The sequence below is a fragment of the Diospyros lotus genome, chromosome 7, assembly GCF_014633365.1.
Source record: "Diospyros lotus cultivar Yz01 chromosome 7, ASM1463336v1, whole genome shotgun sequence".
In the NCBI taxonomy this organism is placed as follows: domain Eukaryota; kingdom Viridiplantae; phylum Streptophyta; class Magnoliopsida; order Ericales; family Ebenaceae; genus Diospyros; species Diospyros lotus.
The window spans coordinates 3,171,393-3,191,543 of record NC_068344.1 but is presented as its reverse complement, the minus strand read 5'-3'; the positions used below and the strand labels follow the sequence as shown (position 1 = coordinate 3,191,543).

The following is a 20,151-nucleotide window of genomic DNA, read 5'->3' as shown; positions in this document are numbered from 1 at the left end:
TAGTTAAAATAAAATTTAAAATTAAATTTAAGGTGCGAATCAATAAAATTTACGGTCAATGTGCAGGCTACTTTAAAATAAAATAAAAAAATTCATCCAAACCCTAACCCCCATTTGGGTAGGTTCAATTAGGGACCCCTTCCCATCTCTACCCATCTCGCCAACCCAACCATCTCTACTGCCATCCCAAACCCCCATCATCTGGGCAGGTTCAATGAGACACCCCTTGCCATCTCTACCCACCTCCCCAACCCAACCATGTCTACTACCATTCGCAACCAACCAACCCAACCCCAACCCCCCACCTAGGTGAGTTCAATTAGACACCCATTCCCATCTCTACCCACCTCGCCAACCCAACACAACACCCCTCATTCGAGTGGCACCTTCCCCTCAACATCATCATCAACATAATGCGTCTTTACAGCTTCCACTTGTAACTCTCAACTCTGCTTGATAACAACTCAGCCACGCGGGTAGACATAGCAGTTTTGCTGTTCAGAATCTTTGTACAGAAGCCCGATCTTCAGAGGCCATTCATGGTGTTGAGTTGATTCCATTCTGCACTAAATGATGGATGATGGATGATCAATACAATCTCAGCAACAAGCATCTTAACTTGCTGTTCCGATGGAATCAGAAGGCAAAAGTTAAGAAAGTCTGTGCCTGCGGGAGGGTAGGAAAAATAAAATAAGAGATTCAGAATTTACTCCTATACTTGCATTTGATTGATCTTTAAAAGAAGGGATAGGAGAAACAGTTCTAAAAGAAGTTGTACCGGCCCTACAAGCTACAAAATTTGCCAATCCACACCCTTCTGTAACAAAACCTCAAAAGAGCCTTGAGAACATTTATATGCCTCTATGGCTTTAAGCAGTTTTTTCTTTTTTCTTTTTTTGTTTCCCATTAGAAGGGTAGCATTGTAAGAGACTGTTTCCAAAAGTTGAACATGTATAAAACCCGATTCGTTCAAATTGAATTGCTACTAATAACTAGCTCCGGGGAAGAAACCTCTTTAACAAGAGGACTCCCAAGCCACCAATTGCCAACGACAGAATCAGGGGAACCTTAATGGATTGGATGTCGTCAATTAAGCTTTTCCTCTCCGTTCTGGCTTCACCTGACCTCTCTGTGAAGGTGTCCCGGAGAAGATTGCTGAGACTGTCGAGCTGATGCATGATTTGACGTTGTCCACGAGCGACAGTTGAGATCTGTTCAGCACAAAGAAAGAACGCACAGTGGTCACAAGTAGAATGCGCAACAATCAAGTCAACCATCGTGAGGCAGCTCACAGGTGGCATATCCTCAGCAAACTGTTAAATAATCAACAAGATAAAGCTATTACCCTGTAATCATGATATAGTTGTTGAAGCCAGATAAAAGAAAGAACCCATCAGTTCAAAGTTTATATGATGCAATTTAGTGCATAAATTGTGTATGTTATTAGGGAAGATGTGTTGGAAAGATGTTGCCATCATGTTTGTGTATGCTTGAGCATTGGTTATGTGACGTGCATGCCACATATGCCCTTATAGAGTAGTTAGACTCATGCCTTTGTGCCCTATAACATTTCAGCCTAAGGGAGAGGTAATGATAGAGGGAAGACTTGGCGGTTGTTGTAGGGACCTCATATTCACATGTAGTAAGACTTAAATACTTATCTTCATGTCCAATCATCTTATATTATAGAAGCAAGTGTAACTTGGACATTTTGTTATCAAAGCGTGTTGTAGCTTACTGTAGTTAAAAGTAAAGTAAGTTTGAGAGCATGTATAGGCTAGACATTTAGCTACCAACCTCAAAAGTGCGTATTACAAGGAACACTATGAAACAATGGAAATAGTGACACCTACAACTATAGGCTCTTGTCTAAAGTAGTTAGATTAGCTTGACGTGTGGTTGGTATGTTTAATATGGTTTAAGGTCCCACAGAGAATGTATGTTGAGTGGGTCAAGCTTTTTCTAGGGAAAAGCATGAGTCAGAACCAGGAAATAGTTGACTGATAGACCAAATGAGAGAAGGAAATAGATCACAATCAATGCGAATGGTTGATTTTCAAGCCTATATCTATACCAAAAGAATAAGATTGTTTGTTACCTCTTCCATCAATGCAGACTCCTTTGCCAATTGGGAGGAAGATGAAGAGTTAGGCATCATTGGTCCAGTCAAGAAACCATTGCCTAAGCCAGCAATGAAATAAGAAGTGGGAGCAGAACCATTGCAGGCTTCAGGGCTGGACGAAACTCTCTTGCTGGTTAACTTGGAGTTCAGCTCTTCAATCCGACATGTAAACTCGTCCATCCGGTCATTCAGCATGGATATTTGTTCTGACAACTGTGAAATACCTCCGTTTGGAAACAAAAGGGAATTACATACACACACACACACACAAAGAAAAGACGCCTGATTATAAAGCTTTCCAGTTACTCTATACCAAAAGAATAACAAAGTCAAAAAGTAGAGAAATTCAAGGGAATGCATAAAATCACTAAGTACCTGATTTGCTAATGTTGATGGTGATTCCATTGTCCTGTCATCAGACCTTCGGTTACTGACAGAAAGCCCAATTAGCTTGGACAGATTGTCAGTTTGCGTTGAATACGAATGTGACAAGCCACTGTTAAAACAGAACATATTACATTATCAAAGTGATGAGGGAAACAGGTAATATGAGAGGAAGCATCAAATGTTGAGAGAAAAGAACGGTGCATGACATATAAGCCCCTGACATCCACAAAATTGTAGTACAGTACAGATTATGTACCATTATACTTGGTTCAGTCATTTAAGTGGTGCATGTCTCTCAAAAAGGTTATAACCTTGACTTGCAATAATTATTCTGCCTGCCTAATCAATAGATAGGTCTTGAAAACATTTTTTCTTCGAGGATAGACAAGTCCTCAAAACATAACTACTTAAGTTCAGATGATGAAGATATGCAATCTTAAAAGTTAGATTGCAGACCTAAAATTCATGTAGCTCCGCCTAGTGGATTAAGGCTTGTGATGATGATGTAGTTTTAAAAACACTAAAAACATTCTTACCAACTTCCAAAATTATCCAACCATGGCTCAAAATCACTTTCCTAGCCAGGAAACATATCATACAGGACACAAGATAGCTTGTTTTCTTTTTCTGGAAAAGAAAAAATCGACTTAAAAAATTGCTGCAAGTTGTTTGCTTGTTATACTTAACCGTAATTAGGAGTACGGAAAAGGGAATAATGAGAGATTATACTAGCTTGGTGACTAAGATCTTATTTTCAAGATGTCAATAGACTTAAAAAATGCGAACATGCTACATTGGATGCATATTTATACGTGTATAATACAAGTGGTGATATCTGCTTTACATTAGAATGGACCTCCACATGTTAAGCCTATAAAAAAGACACCTCTAGCTACTTGTTAACAGAATGACATCCTTATTAGACAATAATGGGAAATGTCAAAAAGCCAATCCCATATCCCTGATGTACTAAAAGAATATTAGATATACTACTTGCTTCTAAAGAGTTAACTTCAACTAGCACTTTTGGGTTAGCAGCCATGGTGCAACACGTGATATCAAAACTAACCCAATACCTCTATCATGCAGATGGGGGTTAGGAGAGTGAGTGTTGTTTTTGTACACTGCCTTAGCCTTGCTTTGCAAATAGACTGCTTCCACTACTTGAACCTATGACCTTGCAATCATAGAGAACCAACTTTACTGTTGCTATGCATAGGAAGCAACTTAGGGCTTGCCCTCCTAAGTTAGAATTATATAGAGATGAAATCTATGACTGATAAGAATGCCAGGGCCTATAGGAAGTTTGTCATGACAATCTTACATTGATAATCTATGATGAAGGTCTTGGATATATTACTGAGGCTTATGAATCTAAAAGATAAATATTTCGCTGGTGGGGTTTTCCTGGGTATGTTCCTTCTCATTATTGGGCCTTATTTGAACAGTGGCCTCTCTTTGCTATGGCCAAATCTCAAACCAGGTTCTGGTTTATGATCTTTTATAGGGGTCTATGCACAATTTGGTTAGAAAGAAATTGCATCGTTTTTGAAGGAGCTGATAATTCTGGTTTGGATTTCTTCCACCTGGAAATCGTGTGGAATGGATCAAGGGATTAGACTCATCTTTTCCTTATGCTGGCTCTCAGTTGTTCTTTTCTTTAGCCCCCGTAAAGCATTGGTGTTGACGGTTTCCCATACTTTCTGTTAGATTATTCATTTTTCTTCTATTCATTCCCTGAACACTCATCTGGTATGATTGTATTTTTCTATCTTTTGGGGATGTTCTGTTCTGGGGATCTGTATTTTATGTTTTCTTGTAGCTTTTCTTCTTATAAATAAATCTCTGCCTTTCCATCCAAAAAAAAAAAAAAGAAGAAAAACTTCAACTAGTTTTTTCTTTTCTTTTTTTGGCTAGATAAACAAGCTTCGACTAGTAACTGAGAGTGAGCTTTTGGTATATAAAAGCAACAAGAAAAGATAGTCATATCCATCATACAGCAATGTGTACGACCTAAAAGCTTGCGATGTTTAACAAGGTTGTGGCATAACAACTGCTTAATCTACACATTAACCAAAGCCTACATATGCTAAATCTACACGGTAAGTATTACAAGAATTCTGGGACAAGTGGCTTTGTATCTTATCATGGGGGTTTTTCCATTGTTGTCAGCCAGGTTGACTAGGAGAGGATGACTGCCATTTTCCAAACCCACTACTTGCTATGTCAAAGAGGATACAAGGATATGCTTTATCCTTGGAATGGCAGAGGCCCTCTCTTTTATCAGGAATCAATCCCTCATTGACTTTTTCTTATCCTTGATAAGACCTGTCCTAGTTGAATTTTATTATCATCCCTCACAAACTGGAGGGTTTCCTCCAATTCAAGGACAAGACATCGACCATCCCGCTGCTTTCCTCTACGGTCAAGCTACTCCAATGGTCATCTAGTCCTCAAGTTCTCTAGAGCCTCTGACCTATTTATTTAGTTACTCAGTCACCCATACACATTGATACGACCATCAACAAAAGACTATGAACATCCTAGATGGACGGTGATTGTAGGAAAAATATGTAATACCCCAAAAGCCCAAAGAAGGGTAGTATATATCGAGAATAAGTAAGGAATGAAACAACACTAGCTAGATACCTTTTGAGCTGAATGTAGGCAAAGAAATCCTGAGGTTAAACGTGCTTGAGCTAGGGAACCTTAAGGATGGGTGACCCATGCAAAGTTCGCGTAGGCCCATCAGGGTAAGTTGTTCTGGTCTTTCCTATCGCTTGATGCAGGATGTTACAAAATATAGAACCAAAGTTTAAAGTGCACACTTAAGCAGCTCAGCTAGCATATTATACAAGGGATAGATGGATCAGAGATTAAAACAAGTGACTAGAACTTGCATAAAAAATTTGACAACCAACAAGGAAAGCAGCAAAAAAGCCTCATGGAGACTCTAGTAAGTAAATCAAGTGAAATTATTAATGATTAATACCACTAGGAAATTAACCACCAGGAGAGGAGAGATTTACGAGCCTATGCTTCAACTACATAAATTACTCTTGACAGGGCATAACACGAGAACACAAACAGACATCTTCAATTAGCTAAATAAGGGGGTGCCGCCAACAACAATGAGCCATCAGTAACATACATATAAGTCTCAGATCAAAAAATTGTTAACTAATTGAAACAGAGAGAGAGTGAATGAAGAGAAAAACTCAAATCTCTCAACTGTATTCAGTTAGGTTCAGGTATATACAACATACATGCTAACTAGCTCTATTTTGTACAATACTAACTACATTCTCAACACTCCCCCCCACCCAAGCAGGTGCATACATGTCATATGTTCCTAGCTAGAAACAAATGTAGATAATCCTCGGACCTCAAAGTGGTTTAGTGAACTGGTCAGCCAGCAATCAATTTCAATATGTTTGGTCCTCTCAAGAAAAACTAGATTAGAGGCAATATGAAGAGCAACCTGACTGTCACACATGAGTTGCATAGACCCTGAATCTCCAAACTACAACTCCTTCAGGCATCCAAACCAGCTCACACATAACTAGTGCCCTAACCAGATATTCTATCTCATAATTAGATCTAGCCACAACAGGCTATTTCTTACTCTTCCAAGAAATCAAATTGCCTCCGATCATTATCCAATAACCTGAAGTAGAGTGTTTGTCAAAAGGACAACCAGCCCAATTAGCGTAACCTCTAACTTGTTTATAACCATTATCCAGAAATAACAAACCTCTACCAGGTGAGCTCTTCATATGCTGCAAGATGCACACCAAAGCATGGCAATGACTCACAAGGTGAGTCCAAAAACTGGCTAAACACACTAACAGCAAAAGCAAGGTTAGATCTAGTGACTGTAAGATAATTCAGCTTCACAACCAATCTCCTATACCTCCTAGATCAACAATAGGCTCCCTCTGACCAAGGACCAGCTTTGTATTTGGATCCATAGGTGTACCAATAGGTCCAGAACCCATCATACCTATCTCTAAGATATCAAGAGCATACTTCTGTCGGGATATACAAATACCATGCTTAGATTGGGCAACTTCAATACCCAAGAAATACGGCAACCAACCAAGATCTTTAGTTTGAAACTGGCAATGAAGATGAACGTAAGAAATTCCCTTCTCATCGTCGCTAATATTGACAATATCATCCACATAGACCACCAAATAGACAACACCACTAGGAGCATGGCGATTGAAAACAGAATGATTAGCTTCACTCCTAGTCAACCAAAAGACTAAACTACAAAGCTAAAGCGACCAAACCAGCACCAGAGAGATTGCTTCAACCCATAGAAAGACTTTTTGAGGCGACAAACAAGGTGAGACTCACCATGAGAAACAAACCCTAGAGCGCCATATAAACTTCTTCATTAAGGTCACCACGAAGAAAGAAATTCTTAATATCAGGTTGATAAAGAGGTAACTAGAGAGAACATATCACCATAATCTAGATTCTAGACCAAAGATCTGTGCATAACCCTTGGCAACAAATCAAACTTTTAAGCGATCAACAGATCCATCAGGACCAACTTCAACAATAAAAATCTAGAGACAACCAATTAAGGGTTTTCATGGAGGAAGTGGAACTAATCCCAAATTTCATTAGCAAGCAAAGCTAACATCTCCTCATCCATAGCATGGGACAAGCCAGGATGAGCAAGAGCCTCAACATGTGTTTTAGGAATAGAAATAGAAGAAAGTGCAGAAAAAAAAAAGGCACAGTGAATAGTGGATAAAGGATGATAGCTCAAATAAGTGTAAATGGTATAAGGATTTTGAATAGAACAAGTACCTCAACGAAGAAGATGTTGTACAGTTCTGGAGTCTGATGGAAAAATGGCACCATCTGAAGGAACAACATCATTGATAGAAGTTGGAGCTGGAGAAAAAGAAGCTGGAACTGAAGGTATACAAATAGAAATAAAAGAGGGACCAGTAGAAGGAGGAGCTGATGCTGAAGGAATAACAACAGGAGCTGGATCTGGAGGTAAAGAAGCTGATGTAGGGCGATGTCAACACTGATAAGTCAAGAGGGGACAAGGAGAAATAGGAGTCAGTGTCAAAGGTATGGGAACAGGAAGTACCTCATCAAGAGAGAAGGAAGAAGCAAGAGAAGACACAAAGAAAGAGACTCAAAGAAAGTCACATCAGAGGAGATAATATAATGATCAAGGGCGAGAGAGAAACATTTATATCCCTTAGACACGAGTACCCAAGACACTTAACAGATCGAGGTGATAATTTATCTTGTCCAGATGCAAGGAGATCCACAAAACAAGTGGAATCAAAAACCTGAAGTGGAAGAGGATATAAGGGTTCCTGAGGAAAAAGAAGTGCATGAGGAATAGCACCCTGAAGAACAATAGAGGGCATCTGATTAATCAAATAACAGGAAGTTAAAATGCAGCATCCCAGAAAAGAATTGGAACATGCATATATACTAAAAGAGTATAAGCCGTCTCAACCAGATGGCGAATTTTATGCTCCACCACTCCATTTTGTTGTGGAGCATATGAGCATGAGGTTTGATGAACAATTCCACGAGAAGATAAGAAAGACTGAAAAGCTGTAGAACAGTACTCCTTAGCATAATCACTACGTAGAATATGAACAAAACAACCAAATTGAGTGGTAATATCATTACAGAATAGAGTGAACAATGACAATAATAATGTTCAATCCTTGATTAAGTAGAGCCAAGTACATCAAGAGTAATCATTAGTGAAAGTTACAAAATAGGAAAAATCTGGTTTAGATTTAACTCTAATTGGAGCCCAGAGATCAGGATGTACAAGAGAAAAAGGAGCATCTGCTCGTTTAGTAACATGTCTAGGAAAAGGAGAATGGACATGCTTCCCCAATTGACAAGATTCACGTTCCAAAGAATCTAAAGAAGATAAGGACAGAACCATTTGTTTGAGTAAATATAATCCAACACCAGTTGAAACCTCCAGTCCAAACCTTACAGAACCAGATCAAACCTTAGATTAGATTGCAGCAGGTTCCGTCTTCAGATCACAGAAGAACCTCATGATCTAGTGAACACGATGATGTTCTGACCAGTACCTGATGTGCAATCTACTGGATGTTGCAATCAGGATAAAAGATCTGGAATTGCGATTAAGAATTTGAATTGCATTCAAGATCTGAGTCTAAGAAGTTGATTGATTCAGAGAATCTACTCCAATTCAATTCTCTACAGCTCTGATACCATGAAACAGAGATAGAAGAGGTAGAGAGAGAAAAGAGAGAGTGAATCTAGGGAAAAACTCAGATCTCTCAACTGTATTCAGTTAGGTTCAGGTATATACCTGCTAGGTACAAGTATGTACAGCACACAAGCTATCTACAACATACAAGCAAATAGCTCTATTATGTACAATACTAACTGGATTCTCAACACTAATGACCAAAATGAACTATGCCTTAAAACCACACCAAATATGTAATGACAAACATTAGTACAAAATGTACACCAAAATTATCGATAAGGGTAAAAAAACACACGTTTTGAGAAGCTTATTTCTCATGGCCATCCTCTCAGAAAATGCTCGAGAAAATGCTTCTTTGGGGCTTGCTGCCAGATCCTCATCTATGCTGAGCTTTGTCTTCAAGTCATCTGGTACTGCCTGAAAAATGATTTGATCAGGAAAAGAGTGCAGGATAAAGCAACACAACATCCCAAAGCAGTCATACCATAACCTCCTTTACAAGTTTTTCCAGCTGTATTTGTTCTATATAAGTGCGAGGAACATATGAACCTTCCAACCCCAACTGCTCTGCTACATGCTTTACAATTAGGCGATCTCTTCCTTGCACCTTTATTTAGAAGTAACCATTTTAGTAGGAAGTTTCAGAATAATCCACATGTTAGGTAACAAGACAAATAGGAGAGTTTACAACAAGATAAAGGAAAAGAAGAAAAAAAAAAAAATTCACTCTGCAATTGAGATTGCTGTCTTAGGCATCCATAAATTTAGGAAAGTGTCCTTGTGTGCTCTGTTGAAGTTGGTGTATCGGATTCCCATGAAATATAAATACAGGACCTGTCAGGCTTTTACAAAGCTATCTTATAGAATCTATGCATTTTTGGATAAAGGAACACCGTAAAATAACTTTCTTTCTTCTCAGATTTTTAAATTCTCAATAGTGCCATTAAGTTTATTGAGCAACTCAGTGCCAACATAGTTGTCACCTTCAACAAGAATACTGCTTTCGAGAGTACATGTGTGCATCTAGATATGATAGCTGACAGAAAATATAAAGACTTATCTGCAATAGTGAGTAAGATAGTTAAGTGACCAACATTATCAATTTTACTAGCATGAATATGCTTTACCATTTAATTCATCACCAGAGTACATTGATAGACAAAAATGGGGAAACATGAGGCATGCAACTCCCATGCTAGTAATGGAGTGATTTCAAGCTTTTAACAGTTTGAAGTAAAATTGAATTCCTCAACAATGCACAACAGTGCAAGAAAGATCCATGAACTACATGTGGCTTGACATGCCTGTTTTTTCAATAATGATCCTATTAGATTGCATTAGCATACTGGAAGACCAAGAAGGCTGATCAAGCAAATCCTGGTGCAGTCCCATCTTTTAGCAAGAAGATGAAGAAAAATCTTACCTGAACATAATGGCGATTCAGTTGTTCTAGCCAATCAATTTTCACACAAACCCTTTCATCAGAGAATGCATGGCTACTTCTTCTTAGGAGGGCTGCAATAGTATATCCCAAGGCCATAAGGCCACCAAGAAGCCGCACACTTACTTCAAAAGTTATTCTAGGTGATATGACGAATGGTAAATCAGTAACCCATTCCTGAAATTCAAAGTGTAACCAGATTGATCAGACAAAACAATGCAGGTCTTTTCATTTTTAGAATGATGGCTTGGCAATCAAGGAGGTAAGTTTGCAGCACTTTCAAAGAGCCAAAAAGGCTTGATAGCAATGACAAAATAAGATATCGGATGAGCTAATCCTAATCTTTAAACAATTAAAACCAGATTATAACATCATTTAGCCACAAACACATAAATCAATGACACTGCAATTATATCATGTGGTCATCAAAACCACAGATTTTCCATTAAACACAAAATAGGGAACTAATGCAACACAACTGGACAAAGAAAGACAGTCTTCACGTGGAACTGGAGTACTGGCAAACTAACAAGAGTAACAGAAAAACAAAATTATACACTTAGCAGTCAACAGAATATATCAAGATATTCAATGTGCCATGCAGAATCCTCCCAGGCCACATAACTGTATCTTAGACAAGATTGTACATTTAAAAAAATTTAACTTCTTCAATTCTGTGAATAGAAAATGTTGCTTTACAAACAAAAATTCGGTGCACGGTATCTCTCCAGTAACTGCAGGCAAGATATATACATGTAGTAACAAATACAGATAAAATACCTGCAAACACTAGCATAAAAGTAGAAACCACGTATGATATATAGAAAAAAGGCTGGCTGCTTGAATCAGTGAGAGTGTAAGATGAAAAGTGAAGGTGTAACACCAAAAGGAATCTAAACTGCCAAGAATTTATTAGTCATGGATTCCTAATGTGCCAATTGCAATAACCAAGAAACAAACCTCAAACATGAGACTGTATTTTCCATCTTTGTTCCGCATCCTCAAATATGACTGGCAAGATTCTGGATCTTCACCAGGAGGTAGAAGATATATGTCATAAGTCTGTTCCACGGTTTCCATATGCTCTTCCAACATGACAGCCTTGATTTGATCCACAGTCACTTTCTTTGATGACTAAAATTATTAGACAGCATAGAGTTACAACAGAGTTGACACAATGCTGAGGAAACTTACCAGCTTAAGTCATTAACCAAAAAAAACCAAAAACAGGAAAACATTTGTTTATATGAATGCATGTGTAGAAGAAGATTTTATGGTACAGCATCACAGAAATAAGGAGATCATACCTTTAAAACGTAAGCAGGAGACTGGAATCCTGTGAATGGGTTGAACTTGTTAATGATTTTTATATGTGCTGTCTGGAGATCTGGTTCAATAAAAGCCTTGTACATTGGATATACCTGCACAACAATGAAGCTGAAAATTTATAGAGAGGTCCATCAAGTTTCATAAACAGATTACAGTGAGGTTAATAGTAAAAAACCGTTTCAGATATCTGGTGGATTATTTCTTCTGGTTCTTGGCCAGCACGTTGTATGTCCCGCAACACCCGTTTAACAAGGTCAAAGTGAACTCCACCTCTAACCGATACTCGAAGATCCAATAAAGGCCGCAATTTATCGCTCAAAGCATAGATTCCCTCAATAATTACAATGCGAGAACTAGGAGCTTTAAGTGTCCTGCTACCAGCACATCCTTGAATGAGTTTCTAGAAACTAATTTGTAATATGGAGTAATGGAGGACAAAAATCAAGTACTCAACTTTATAGGAAAAAAAGAACTTAAAATTGGATGAAAGGGATTAGCAATAAAAAATAATGACTTTAGCAATGGGGAAAATAATGAGAACAGCAAAGGCACACTATAGAAAGTAAAAAAAAAAAATGATTTCAATAAGAGGGGAAGAAAATAAAGCACAAGCCCAAAGTGTAAATCTGCAGTTGTGTACAGATGAAAATATGAACAAAATTTCAAAAATGCTGCAAAATTCAATAGCAACGTCAATAATAAGATAATAACAGGTAAAAAACACAAATTTATAAGTGGATGCACCATAGTCTAAACAAGTTTAAGTAAACAGGCACACACTCTTCAATAAAAGGAATCTCCTCACAGTCATCATCACAAGCCTTAATCTCACTAGATCGGTCGGCAACATCAATTCTGGCTCTCCAATCATCTATCTTCATGGACATATTTCTATAATGTTATTATATCCTATGTCATGTCTATGGGTTTTCATCAAGTTTTCTTTGTTCATCCTCTTGTTTCTTTTGCCACAAATTTCTCCCATTCTATTCACTTGCCTCACAAGTGCTCCTATTGGTCTTCTTTTGACATGTCCAAACTGTCTAAATTGTGTCTTGCATCTTGTCTTCTGTAGGAGTTGCTCCAACTGCATTGTGGATGATCTTATTTCTAATTTTGTCTTGTCCTGCATAGTTGCCCATCCATTGTAACATCCTTATCTCAGTTACAATCACTCTTTCCATATTGTTAAGAGGATCATGATATTTGATTATGATTTTTATATTAACTAACTATATATACTTAATTGTATTTTGTGTATATCCTTAGAAAATACTATTTCCTTAAATTAGATTAAGATGCATGTATATAAGTCGTTCTACACCTCATTTATGAAAAACACCTCCACATTATTTTATTTTGCATGGGATCAAAGCTAGGTTCCTAACCCAAACTTCTTACATAGCCGCTGCCATCACCGCCAGTTGCCATTTCCACCGCCTTCAATTGCATCGCATCAGTCACTGCTTGCAACACCTCTTTCTCACTGTCCTTCTCACGACACCAACTTCTGGAAATTGCTGTAGTGAGAAGGACAGTGAGAAAGATGTGTTGCAAATGATGACGAATGCAACGGCAACACAACACAAGGTGAGGCAACCCAAATTGCATCTCTTCAACAGCTCTGTGCTTGTTGCCCTCTCGCCATCATCTCAACACTCATCTCCAGCATCGACAACCCTAGATCTACCAGATCCAATGAGAACTTCACCAAATTTGACCTTCACTTTGCGGATCCCATTCTGATTGTGCGACTCAATCATGATTCTGTCTTCTTGCGCAATTCAGTCAATGTTACAGTTCCTGACAGCAAAGCATCGAGCTCGCATCCTTCCATAAACTCAGATCTGACATCATTCTCTTTTGGTTGCATTGCGTCGTGGTTGTTCTAGTTGTGTGGTATTGTTGTTCTGGTCTAGGGTTTCAGAAACATTAGAAGATGTGATGCGGTCACTATTCCTGTTTGAAGACCAGGCCCAAGGCCAACTCAACCTAAACTAGACACTCCAAAACGGCCCAAACAGTAGGGGAACAATCGGGGGGGGGGGGGGGGGGGGAGGGGATTCCATAGGGCCGAAACTTCATAAGTTTTTAGGATTTTAATTCTACTTCATATTTATTAGAGTTTTATTTCTATTAGGATTTTAGTTGGATTTTATTTACAAGAATTAGATAGATTAGCCGAACACTATATATATTCTTAGAAACTAGGATCTGAAATCAACTTTTATCAATTCAATTATAACAGCCTATTCGGATTTCTTTCTAGCAAAACAGGTTCAGTTTAACGCCTCTTTGAAAGCCAAGTTTCGGCCATTGAAGCTTGTTTTCAAGAGTTTCTTTCGTGTGTTTTCTCTACACACTGTGTCAAGTGGTATCAGAGGAGTAAAATTAACCAATCAGATGGCCAATCTTGAAGGCGGCAGCAACCAACCTCGCGATGGTAATCAAGGGTTGCCTGCAATTTGGAAAGCAATCGAAGAACAACGAAAAATAACTCGTAATATGCAACAGCAATTGGAGCATATCAGCAACCAATTGAGTACTTTATTACGAGGTGATGATAGCAGGAATTAGAAAAATGGAATGAATCACACCGGAGGAGTTGACCCGGGAAGATCATCCATTAATCCTATCCCTGTTAATCCTAGAAGACTAATGATGGAGGATAGAGATGACGAAGATGATCTTGGTCATGTAATAGCTAACCCTGGTGGTAGGGGGGTTAGGAGGAATGAGCAGTAGCACAACCATTGGGGAAACAATGAGTATAAACTAAAAGTTGATATTCCTACCTTTAGTGGAGATCTTGATATTGAGGGATTCTTGGATTGGATCACTGAGGTTAACCATTTTTTCGAATACATGGAGATCCCAAAAGAAAGACAAGTCAAGCTAGTGGCCTATCAATTAAAGGGAGGCATATCTGTTTGGTGGGAACGATTGAGAGAGACTCAATTGAGGAAAGGCCGACATCCAGTTCAGACATGGAGACGAATGAAACAATTGTTAAGAGATAGGTGTTTATCCCCTAATTATGAACAATACATGTTTGAAGCCTATCAAAGATGTGCACAGGGAATGAAGAGTGTGAATGAATATACCTAAGTTTCTGAGATTGGCGGAGAGAAACCAATTGTCAGAAAATGACAATCAACAAGCAGCTCGTTATTTGAATGGATTGACGCTTGCTATTCGTGATAAAATTGGAGTTCAGATGGTTATGAGTGTAGCAAAAGCAAGGAACTTGGCTTTAAAGGCTAAGTTAATGTTGAGTGAGAAAACATGCAATGAAAACTATTGTTGGTATGGTGGGAACGACAATAAACAAGCAACCTTTGATAGAAGCAAGTAGGTTCAAGGAGTGCAACCTTCTAATCCACCTAATGTAGTCAACCCTAATAAGGCTACAAGGGGAGGAAACACTCGAGGTACTACTTCTAATCTTTCAAAATCCACTAATCTTTATGCAAAGCCTGTTGTTTTAAAGTGTTTCAAGTGCAATGAGGTTGGGCATAGGTCCAGTGATTGTCCAAGAAGAAAGACTATTATTATTGTAGAAAATGAGGAGGAAGATGCTGTTGAAGAAGAAGTATATTGTGGGCTTGATAGGGAGGATGATGAAAGAGAGTATGGGCATGCCGAGTATACATGTGTAGGGAGGAAGTTAATGTTGTCTCAAAAGAATGAAGATAATACTCAGCGGCATAAGCTTTTTCGCATGAGATGTACAGTGAAGGGGAAAATATTTGAGCTAATTATTGATAGTGAAAGTCAGGAAAACATAATAAGAAGAGATGTGGTAGAGAAATTGCAGCTAACTCCTAAGAAACATCCAAACCCTTACACGATTAGATGGATCAAAGAAGTTGGTGGCATACATGTGGATGAACACTATAGGGTGCTTTTCTCTATTGGTAAGTACTCTAACGAAATTTATTGTGATATTGTTGATATGGACGCTTGTCATATTTTATTCGGGAGAACTTGGCAATTTGATGTGGATGCTTGTCATATATCAGTTTGAGAAAGAGGGTGTCCATTATACTTTGTTACCTATAATAGAAAAGAATCAAAACAAAGCTTCTAAAGTGGAAGGGAGGAATTTTCTTACCATTACACATATACACTCTGAGTTTGTGAGGGAGTGCAAGGATACCCAAAAGGTTCACCTGTTGGTTGTAAAGGGGGAGAGTGTGAGCCACTGAAAATGAATCAAATTTCAATGGAGGTGCAAGGATTGTTGGAGGAATTTCATAATGTGGTTCCTGAGGAGTTACCTAATGAGCTACCTCCTATGAGGGATATTTAACACCACATTGATTTGGTTCCTGGTGCTAGTTTGTCTAACCTACCGCACTATAGGATGAGTCCTAGGGAGAATGAGATTTTGCGGGAGCAAGTAGAAGAATTGTTGAGAAAAGGGCACATTCAGGCTAGTATGAGTCCATGTGCAGTGCTAGCATTATTGACACCAAAAAAAGATGGGAGTTGGAGGATGTGTCTTGACAGCAAAGCAATCAACAAGATTACTATTGGGTACAAGTTTCCAATCCCTAAACTCAATGACATGCTTGATCAACTTGATGGGACTATGGTTTTTACCAAGATTGATCTAAAGTGGTTATCATCAAATCAAAAACCATTCGGGAGATGAATGGAAGACAGCTTTCAAGACAAGAAATGGGTTGTTTGAGTGGTTAGTCATGCCCTTTAGACTAACCAATTCACCAAACACTTTTATAAGACTAATGAATCAAGTACTACACCCTTTCATTGGTAAATTTGTTGTGGTGTATTTTGATGATATTTTGATATATAGTAAGTCTATTGATGAGCATGCGGAGCACATTCGAGAGGTGTTGAATGTGTTGAGGGAAAACAAACTTTACGCCAATTTGAAAAAATGCACTTTTATGAGTGAAAGTTTGTTGTTCTTGGGCTTTGTTGTAAGTAAAGAGGGAATAAAGGTTGATGAGGAGAAAGTGAAAGCTATTCAAGAGTGGCAACTCCTAAAAGTGTCAGTGATGTGAGGAGTTTCCATGGATTAGCAACTTTTTATAGGCGGTTTATTAAACACTTTAATAGCATTGTAGCTCCAATTACTGAGTGTTTAAAGAAAGGGAAGTTCCATTGGGATAAAGAACAAGAGCAGAGTTTCACCTTGATAAAAGAAAAGTTATGTATCACTCATGTTTTAGCTTTGCCAAGCTTTAACAAATTGTTTGACGTTGAGTGTGATGCAAGTGGAGTGGATATAGGTGTTATGTTGTCCCAAGAGAAGAGACCAATTGCATTCTTTAGTAAGAAGTTATCTGAAGCTAGAAGAAAGTGGTATACTTATGATAAGGAATTTTATGCAGTTGTAAGGGCTCTTAAAACATGGGAACATTACTTGATTGCTAAAGAGTTTGTTCTTTACACGAATCACCAAGCTCTTAAGTATTTGAGTAGTCAAAGGCAGTTGAGAAGTGATGTGCATGCTAGATGGTCTGCTTTTGTTGATAAATTCCCATATAAAACTGTGCATAAGTCGGGCCAGCATAATCGTGTGGCGGATGCTTTGAGTAGGCGTGTGGAATTGATCAAAACTCTTAGTGTTGAGATTGTTGGTTTTGAGTGTTTGAAAAATTTATATGCTAAGGATGATGATTTTAAGCACGTGTGGGAACAATGCATGTCTAAACAATCACCGGGAGATTTTATGTGCATGATGGATTTCTTATGAAAGGAAATCAAATATGTAGTCCTTGTACATCCCTTCATGAGAAAATCATTCGAGATTTGCATGGTGGTGGTTCAATAGGGCATCTTGGTAGAGATAAGACTATTGGGGCTGTTATGGGCAGGTATTATTGGCCTAGAGTGAGGAGAGATGTTTCTATTATTGTGACCAGATGTTATTTATGTCAAACAACTAAAGGGTAATCTTCTAACACAAGTCTCTACATGACATTACCTGTTCCCAATGCTATTTGGAAAGATTTGTCTATGGACTTCGTGTTGGGTTTACAGCGAACTAAACGAGGTATGGATTCTGTTTTTGTAGTGGTTGACAGGTTTTCAAAGATGGCATATTTTGTTCCATGTAAGAAGACGGCAGATGCAATAGCCACAGCCAAACTGCTTTTTAGGGAGGTTGTTAGACTACATGGAGTACCTAAAACCATTACTTCAGATTGTGATACAAGGTTCTTGAGTCACTTATGGATTACTTTGTGGAGGGTGTTCGATTTATCTTTAAATTTAAGTAGCATAGCGCATCCCCAAATTGATGGATAGACAGAGGTGGTGAATCGTACCTTGAGAAATTTGATTCGCAGTGTTTACAAAGACAAACCAAGACAATGGGACCTAGTCATAGTTTAAGTGAAATTTGCCTACAACAACGTCGTGCATAACTCAACAGGAAGATCACCATTTTCCATCATATGCATGAAAGTTCCTAATCATGCATTGGATTTGATAAAGTTGCCAAAGGTACCAGGTTTTAGTGTTGTTGTTAGTGATTTAGCCAAGCAAGTGCAAACGATTCAAGAGGATGTCAAGCAAAAGTTGCACAAGGCAAATGAGAAGTACAAGGCAGTAGCTGACAAGCATAGGAAGCACAAAGTATTTGAGGTTGGAGATGAAGTCATGGAATTCTTGAAGAATGAAAGGATTCCAGCATGAAAGCACAACAACCGCAAGCCAAAAAAGTATGGTCCTTACAAGATTACAAAGAAGATCAATGACAATGCCTATGTTGTGAATTTACCTAATCATATAGGTATTTCCAAAACCTTTAATGTTGTTAATCTTTTTTTGTATTTGCTAGATGTTGTGTTATTATACTCGGATCATAATTCAAGATCGAATTATTCTCAAGTGAAGGTAAATGATGTGGTCATTGTTCCTATTTGAAGACTCGACCCAAGGCTGACGACCCGGCCCGTCCAAGACCCGGCTCAAGGCCGATCTAACCTAAACTAGGTAGTCCAAAATGGCCCAAACAGTAGTGAAACAGTCCATGGGGTGGGGGGGGCGAATTCCATAGGGCCAAAACTTCATAAGTTTTTAGGATTTTAATTCTACTTCATATTTATTAGGGTTTTATTTCTATTAGGATTCTAGTTGGATTTTATTTACAATTATTAGATGGATTAGTCGAACACTATATATATGCTTAGAAACTAGAGTTTGTAATCAACTTTTTATCAATTCAATTACAGCAACATATTCGGGTTTTTTTTCCAAAAAAACAGGTTCAGTTTTGCGCCTCTTTGAAAGCCAAGCTTCGGCCATTGAAGCTTGTTTTTAAGGATTTCTTTCACGTGTTTTCTCTACACATGTGCTACACACTGCGTCAAAATGTCTTGTGCCTATGTTGGAAACTTAGACCCATGTGTCACTAAGCAAGAGCTTGAAGATGAATTTCGTGTGCGTGGAGTTACGCACAATGTTTGGATTACAAAAAGGCCAAGTTATGCTTTTATTGACTTTTGTTAAATAATGACTTATGATGCTACTGAAATAGTCAAATAAGTTAGGATTTAATGCTGACATGGAATTGAAGTTGTCAAAGTTGTGTTAGGCTTGATCTAGTTTTCAGCTATTTTTTAGGAATTTTTCTGTTATGTAACATGTAGCAGATTTGGCTGCACTTTTTATGTTTTTTCTGTTCTAAATAAGTTGTATAAATAAATACTTTGATTATCAATAAAATTGCTTGAGAAGTCCATAAAAATACCAACAAATGGTATCAGAGCATATTTTCTTGAGGGACCTGTGAGTTAAGAGAAAATTCAAGCCAACAATCTGCAAAAATGGAAGCAGAATTAAGTCATGGAATGCCGGCAACACCAATATTTGGTGGCGACAACTACCAGGTATGGGCTATCAAAATGGAAGTCTATCTCAAGGCACAAGATCTTTGGGAAGCAACTGATCAAGACTACGAAGTCGCTGATTTGCCAGCCAATCCAACCATGAACCAAATAAAGATTCACAATGAGAGGAAGACAAGGAAGGCTAAAGCCATGGCCTACTTGTATGCTGCAGTTTCTCCCAATATTTTCACAAAAATCATGAACCTGTCTTCAACAAAAGCCATTTGGGATCATCTCAAAGAAGAATACCAAGGCAATGAACGAGTGAAGAATATGCAAGTGTTAAACTTGATCAGAGAGTTTGAAATGTAAAAAATGAAGGAGTCAAAAACTGTGAAGGAGTACACTGATATGTTGCTTAGCCTTGCTAATAAAGTGAGGTTGTTAGGTAAGGATTTTCCTGATCAAAGAATCATTGAAAAAATACTTGTTACACTTCTAGAGAGGTATGAAGTCACCATCTCTTCTCTAGAAAATGCAAAAGATCTGCCAAGCATTTCCTTGGCAGAGTTACTTAATGCTTTACAGGCTCAAGAACAAAGAAGGCTTGTGAGGATAGGAGGAGCCATCGAAGGAGCTTTGCAGGCACAAACAAAGCCCACCGGTGAAAAAAAGGTTTGGAATCACAACAAGAAGCTTGCAAATGCTGGAAACAACAATAGTGGAATTATCCACCTTGCCCATACTGCAAAAAAACCAATCATCCACAACACAAGTGTTTGTGGAGGCCCGATGTAAAGTGCAACAAATGTGGTCAATT

At 38.2% G+C, this 20,151-nt stretch overlaps 1 protein-coding gene across 4 annotated transcripts in view; it reads right to left on the bottom strand.

The window, feature by feature from the left end:
* The window catches only part of LOC127806325 (inorganic pyrophosphatase TTM2), a 38,906-nt gene continuing 18,755 nt past the window's right edge, over positions 1-20,151 (bottom strand). For 2 of the 4 annotated variants that reach the window (XM_052343548.1, XM_052343549.1), the window contains exons 5-13: positions 11,699-11,894; positions 11,502-11,615; positions 11,155-11,328; positions 10,177-10,371; positions 9,238-9,360; positions 9,049-9,170; positions 2,498-2,618; positions 2,099-2,335; positions 851-1,211 (exon numbers count right to left, since the gene is read on the bottom strand). In XM_052343548.1, coding sequence (XP_052199508.1) covers positions 993-1,211; positions 2,099-2,335; positions 2,498-2,618; positions 9,049-9,170; positions 9,238-9,360; positions 10,177-10,371; positions 11,155-11,328; positions 11,502-11,615; positions 11,699-11,894 — 1,501 coding nt within the window. In that variant the 3' untranslated portion in view covers positions 851-992. Of the gene's footprint in view, positions 667-778; positions 1,212-2,098; positions 2,336-2,497; positions 2,619-9,048; positions 9,171-9,237; positions 9,361-10,176; positions 10,372-11,154; positions 11,329-11,501; positions 11,616-11,698; positions 11,895-20,151 lie in introns of those variants that run through there. The other 2 variants (XR_008024405.1, XM_052343550.1) reach the window with 2 other exon arrangements.